The sequence below is a fragment of the Blennius ocellaris genome, assembly GCF_963422515.1.
Source record: "Blennius ocellaris genome assembly, contig: SCAFFOLD_87, whole genome shotgun sequence".
Classification (NCBI taxonomy): domain Eukaryota; kingdom Metazoa; phylum Chordata; class Actinopteri; order Blenniiformes; family Blenniidae; genus Blennius; species Blennius ocellaris.
In genome coordinates, this window is record NW_027662210.1 from 25,001 (window position 1) to 31,600 (window position 6,600).

Consider the following 6,600-nt stretch of genomic DNA (forward strand, 5'->3'; position numbering starts at 1 on the left):
GTGTAGCTCGCTACAGATGCTACTAGCTAACTAACTAGCTAGCTAGCTAGCTCTCTGACCAGCCAATCAGAGGGCTTGAATTCACTGATGTCATACAAGGCCTTCCAGGAGGCTCTGAGTCGCCGTATAATATCAGAATGTGATTGGTTATAAGCTTTAATATGGAAGGCCTTGTATAATATGAAGGCCTTGAAGGCCTTGAAGGCCTTCAAGGCCTTGAAGGTCCCGTCGGTCTGCCACTGCTGAGACTCTGAACAAATGCAGGCTGAAGATCGTCTCAGCTTTTCTGGACGATTCCAGGCAGCAGCGTTCAGGTCCTCTTCCTCCTCCTCTTCCTCCTCCTGCTCTTCTTCCTCCTCCTGCTCCTCCTCTTCCTCCTCCTGCTCTTCTTCCTCCTCCTGCTCCTCCTCTTCCTCCTCTTCTTCCTCTTCCTCTTCTTCCTCTTCCTCCTCCTGCTCTTCCTCCTCCTCCTCTTCCTCCTCGTCCTCGTCCTCCTCCTCCTCCTCCTCCTCCTCCTCCTTCCTGTGAACTTTGTGACAAAGGAAGCAGAACGTCTCTTTACGTTCATGATCAAAGGGTTTCCTCTCAGTTTAAATTGACTTCATTTCAGTCTTCAGAGCAGAAAAACCAGCAGTTCTGCACATGCTCAGTAGAGACCGCAACGTCTCCCCCCTGGGGTCACGACCCCCACCAAGTCCTCATTGTCCCGGATGAGGCACCTTTATTTTGACAGTCACCATAATAACAATCCAACTTTTATTTTGACAGTCTGTCCACCAGAATGTCCGTGTTCTGTGTGTGTGTGTGTGTGTGTGTGTGTGTGTGTGTATGTGTGTGTGTGTGTGTGTGTGTGTGTGTGTGTGTGTGTGTGTGTGTGTGTGTGTGTGTGTGTGTGTGTGTGTGTGTGTGTGTGTGTGTGTGTGTGTGTGTGTGTGTGTCCCGGCCAGACGGCTGCTCTCATGTTTTAACGGAGCGTCCAGATTGACAGATTGAGGGACGGATGGGAGTGACGAGGAGCAAAAAATAGCCTTCTACGGCCATCCCTGCGGTCGCGGCGCGGGTATTGGTGCTCCCCCCCTCCCCCCCCTCCCCCCTCTTCCTCCCCCCCTCCCCCTCCTCCCCCTCCTCTAAACCCTAACAGGTGGGCATGACTGGGATGTCTGGACTGTGTGTGATACGGCCGCAGTCGTCTGCTGACAGACCGGACTAATGATCTGTGAAGTGCTGAAGCAGGCCAACACACACACACACACACACACACACACACAGTGCTGCGTTCAGGGGAAACCTGCTCCGATGGCGCCCCCGTGTGGCCACGTCTTGCAGCGACAGTGAGAAAAGCGACGCTCGTATTTCAATCTCCTTTCTTTCACTTCACGAGACGATTTTTTTCGCGCAACTCCAACCCGGGACGGCGTCGGCGGGGACGCCGTCCCGTGGGGGAAAGGGACGTGAAACGTGGCGTCGGTGGCGTCGTGTGACGAGCGTCCGTGTCTGTGCCTCTGAACCAGACGCTGCGTAAGAAAGGCCTGAACGGCTGCGACAGCCCCGACATCGAGGCCGACGACTCTGCGGGCCAGAGCCCCGAGTCGGAGGACAAGTACCGGAAGATCAGCGAGGACATCGACCTGATGATCAACAGACAGCGGCTCTGCGTGAGTTCCACCGCCGGGCCGCCGGGCGAGACGGGCGCTAACCCTAACCCGGCGTGAAAACGGCATCCCGTTAGCACGTCTCTCTCTCGCTGCCGCGTAAAACGACAACCGTTTGCGCTCTCCGTCCAGCAGGGTCTGCCGCCCTCCGGCTACGACATGGGCGTGTCCATCCCGGGCGGCGCCGGCGCCGGCCTGCTCTACCCCCACCAGGGCCTCGGCGGCGGCGGCGGCCTGGGGAACCACAACCTGCTGCCGCTGTCACACGCTAACCTGCAGAGGAACAGCATGTCCCCCCAGAGGCCCCCCAGCACCGGGAACCCAGGTACAGCCGCAGTAGCATTAGCATCACCCGCATTAGCATCTCCTGCATTAGCATCACCTGCATTAGCACCTCCAGCATTAGCATCACCTGCATTAGCGTCACCTGCATTAGCATCACCTGCATTAGAACCTCCGGCATTAGCATCACCCGCATTAGCATCACCGGCATTAGCATCACCTGCATTAGCGTCACCTGCATTAGAACCTCCGGCATTAGCATCACCCGCATTAGCATCACCGGCATTAGCATCACCTGCATTAGCATCACCTGCATTAAAACCTCCGGCATTAGCATCACCTGCATTAGCACCTCCAGCATTAGCATCACCCACATTGACATCACCTGCATTAGCATCACCTGCATTAGCGTCACCTGCATTAGCATCACCTGCATTAAAACCTCCGGCATTAGCATCACCTGCATTAGCACCTCCAGCATTAGCATCACCCACATTGACATCACCTGCATTAGCATCACCCGCATTAGCACAATCGCCCCACACATTAGCAGCAGCATTTGCAACAGCTATAATTGCATTGGTATTAGCATCCATCCGTTTTAGCATTGGCATGATCAACATTAGCATCAGCAGCATTATCGTCATTAGCTTAGCATTAGTCGCAGTAGCATCACCCACAGTAGCGTCACCCGCATTAGTTTCGTCATCCTCCCCGAGTGCATGAGCGTTATTAGCATCATGAGCATCATTAGCATCATGAGCATCATTAGCATTATTAGCTTAGCATCAGTAAGGAAACAGTCAAAGCTAAAGGCTAACAACAGAAAGATTAGCTCCTGGTGTTGAAGGTCCAGTGTGTTTCAATCAGGCAAAGACCAACACTTTCAATGAGTTTTGTTGTTGTTGTTGTTGTTGTTGTTGTCACTAAACAAAGTGTAATCGTGGTTCCTGTCTCTGCAGGACTGATGGGACCAGAGCTCACGAGCACCGTGGTCTCCAGCATCGGTGAGCAGCAGCGTCAGTGTCGGTCCGGCGCCGCCGGTTCTGGTCCGGAATCGCCAGAGTCCGTCGGGTCAACCTGTTTTCTGTGGCCAGGAAACGGCGGCTACAGCGGCCACTGCCCCTCCCCCGGCCTGCTGGCGCCCCCCGCGGGCGGCAACAAGAACCTGCAGGACAAGAGCCCTCCCAGCATGGGCCTGGGCCGCAAGCCGGACCTGCGGACGCTGCTGCCGCCGGCCAGCAAGTGCAGCAACATGCCCCCCGTGGTGAGTCCCGGCGAGTCAGAGCCTAATCCCAGTCTGGATTAACCGTCACTAACTGGACTCTGTTCTATAACGCTGCAGTGTGACGACTTTGACCTCATGTTGGTGAGTCGCTCCTCTGACCTGCCCCGGTTCCATCCCCCGCCCTGAAAACAGCCTAGATTAAGCCTCAGATTAAGCCTCAGATTAAGCCTCAGATTAAGCCTCAGATTAAGCCTCAGATTAAGTCTCAGATTAAGTCTCAGATTAAACCTCAGATTCAGCCTCAGATTAAGCCTCAGATTAAATCTCAGATTAAACCTCAGATTCAGCCTCAGATTAAGCCTCAGATTAAACCTCAGATTAAGCCTCAGATTAAGCCTCAGATTAAGTCTCAGATTAAGTCTCAGATTAAGTCTCAGATTAAACCTCAGATTCAGCCTCAGATTAAGCCTCAGATTAAGTCTCAGATTAAGTCTCAGATTAAACCTCAGATTAAGTCTCAGATTAAATCTCAGATAAAGCCTCAGATTAAGCCTCAGTTTAAACCTCAGATTAAGCCTCAGATTAAGCCTCAGATTAAGTCTCAGATTAAGCCTCAGATTAAGCCTGAGATTAAACCTCAGATTAAGTCTCAGATTAAATCTCAGATTAAGCCTCAGTTTAAACCTCAGATTAAGCCTCAGATTAAGCCTCAGATTAAGCCTCAGATTAAGTCTCAGATTAAGTCTCAGATTAAACCTCAGATTAAGCCTCAGATTAAGTCTCAGATTAAGCCGTGCTCGTCTCTCTGCAGAACCAGAGGATCAATCACTCTCAGACCGCCCAGACGCTCTCCACGCCCGCCGTCTCTACGCTCCCCGGTCAGGGGATGGGCGGGTACTCGTCGGCGCTCTCCTCCTCCTACGGCACAGGTGAGCCCAGCGGGGGGCCGTCACTGTGGTTACCGTGGTTACCGCATCCAGAAGGCCAGGGTTAGCTGTTAGCATGCACTGCAGCTAAAAGGGAAAGTGGAAACGTGAAGAAAACCGTGGATGAATTAAGAATTAATCCCCCCCCCCCCCCCCCTCCCCCCAGATTTCTCCCTGGGCACTGACCTGCCCCCCCTGCCGGGGTTCGGGGGCTCCATGTCCAGCTGGCAGCAGCAGCAGATTCAGAACCTGCAGCACTCGGCGCTGGGACACATGGGGTGAGTCTGCGTTTCACTTTAAGCCTCAGATTAAGTCTCAGATTATACCTCAGATTAAGTCTCAGATTAAGCCTCAGATTAAACCTCAGATTAAGTCTCAGATTAAGCCTCAGATTAAGCCTCAGAATAAGTCTCAGATTAAGCCTCAGATTAACCCTCAGATTAAGTCTCAGATTAAGCCTCAGATTAAGTCTCAGATTAAGCCTCAGATTAAGCCTCAGATTAAACCTCAGATTAAGTCTCAGATTAAGCCTCAGATTAAGTCTCAGATTAAACCTCAGATTAAGTCTCAGATTAAGTCTCAGATTAAGTCTCAGATTAAACCTCAGATTAAGTCTCAGATTAAGCCTCAGATTAAACCTCAGATTAAGTCTCAGATTAAGCCTCAGATTAAGTCTCAGATTAAACCTCAGATTAAGTCTCAGATTAAGCCTCAGATTAAGCTTCAGTTTAAAAAAAACCTTAAAACCAGGTTTGCTTGTACGAAGAACAGAAACAGGCTCCGCCTCCTGGCGAGGTTAAAGATGGCGTCCTCTCTGTCCCCCGCAGGAACCTGTGCCAGAGCTCCAACCTGAACCTCCAGTCGACCCACCAGAACCTGCACATCAAGTCCGAGCCGGCCTCCCCGCCGCGGGACCGAGGCCTGGGGATGGCGGGGGCGGGGCTGGGGGGAGTGGGGGGCGTGTCCTCGGCCGGGTACTCCGCCTCCATGGCGGCGGGCCGCGGCCCCCCGGAGCAGGGCCGCTCCCCCGCCGACAGCGCCTCCAGCTGCGGCAGCTCCTACGACGGCAGTGAGGAGCGCGACGATCACCACGGCAACGACAGCTTCCTGCTGCGGCCGCTCGCCGGCCAGGACGGGCGCCACAGCCCGTCGGTCAAACGCATGAGGCTATCGGAGGGCTGGGCCACATGATGGGGGCGGAGCCACTGGGGAGGGGGCGGAGCTATGACAGTTACCTTTTAGTGTTATTATTATTATTATTATTATTATTATTATTCTAATGAGTATTATCCTCTTCTTGTTCTGAGTGGGTGTGCTTTCTGTGAGGGGGCGGGGCCGGTTTCTATTGATTGACAGCACAGCCGCCACTTCACCCCCCCCCCACACCCCCCCACCCCCCCCAACCCCATCATTAGTGACCAAAATCCAAAACAAACTAAAATAATAAAGAGAGAAAAAAAGTTTTAAAATGAGAAAAAAATGTATTTATTAAATTTAAATTTAAAAGATAATTTTGAACAATGAAAGAAAATTTAAGAAAAAACTATATTTGGATTTTTCAGAATAAATTAGAATCCAGAGGGAAAAAAATCTCGAGAAATTTCCAGAATTTATTGAAAACTCAAAGACAATATTCAATTTTTATCTATCTTTATTTATTTGGCCTGGAAGGGGCGTGGTCTGTCTGAAGGGGGCGTGGTCTGGCGGCGTGACTGTTGTGTTCTGCTGCTTTGTGTAGGTGTGTGTTCAGGCGGGGCGGAGCCTGGTCTGTGGGCGTGGCTTGTGGGTGGGCGGGGTTTCAGGGAAACCCGGATGCAAACTAACAGGTGAAGAAGTCTGGTACTCTGAAGCTACTGGTGAGTTTTAGTCCGTCGTCATGGCGACACGCGTTGCAGGTTCAACTTATTTACACGCAGAAATTGAGAAAAAAAAAAAAAAAGCGTTATTTTTATTATTTTTTTAGGTTTAAAACGCATTTGAAGGCTGAAGAGAGTCGGAGGAAGAGAGAGAGAGAGAGAGAGAGAGAGAGAGAGGGTTGGTTCAGGAAAGAGAAGAAAGTTCTGGAACGTTTCATTGATGTGAAGAAAGAAACTTTTTATAGAAACAGAAGCAAAGAAAAAAACTGATTTGAAATGAATTTTAAATTCAGCCCACTGAAGATTCATTCACACATTTAGATTTTTTTTTTTTTTTTTGTCAAGCACTGGAAAACATTAGGAGCAAAACTAAGAAATTATATTTTGAGAAATAGTTTTACTGTGAAGTTACATTAAAACATTTTAAAGAAATTTAAGTGTAATTAAAAGTCTTCTGGCACCATTTTAATTTTAATTCACGAAAATTAACCGAAAAACCAAAAGTTCACAACACAAACACCAAAAAGTTGGTTTTAGTTTTGTTTCTGAGCTGAAAAGTTCTAAAAAAAAATCCACTTGAAAAAACATTGAAATGTTTAAACTTTATTTAAAAGAACATTGTGTAAATTATCAAAGTAACGAAACTTTCTGTTAAA

The 6,600-nt window shown here is 49.9% G+C and overlaps 1 protein-coding gene across 5 annotated transcripts in view; it reads left to right on the forward strand.

Moving 5' to 3' along the window:
• The window catches only part of LOC308148113 (myocyte-specific enhancer factor 2C-like), a 21,719-nt gene extending 15,850 nt beyond the window's left edge, over nt 1-5,869 (forward strand). For 2 of the 5 annotated variants that reach the window (XM_080521544.1, XM_080521545.1), the window contains 6 exons: nt 1,512-1,655; nt 1,785-1,977; nt 2,897-3,201; nt 3,974-4,091; nt 4,255-4,366; nt 4,916-5,869. In XM_080521544.1, the coding sequence (XP_080377670.1) occupies nt 1,512-1,655; nt 1,785-1,977; nt 2,897-3,201; nt 3,974-4,091; nt 4,255-4,366; nt 4,916-5,279 (1,236 nt within the window). In that variant the 3' untranslated portion in view covers nt 5,280-5,869. The remainder of the gene's footprint in view (nt 1-1,511; nt 1,656-1,784; nt 1,978-2,896; nt 3,202-3,973; nt 4,092-4,254; nt 4,367-4,915) is intronic. The other 3 variants (XM_080521547.1, XM_080521548.1, XM_080521546.1) reach the window with 3 other exon arrangements.
• The last annotated feature ends 731 nt before the right edge of the window (nt 5,870-6,600 follow it).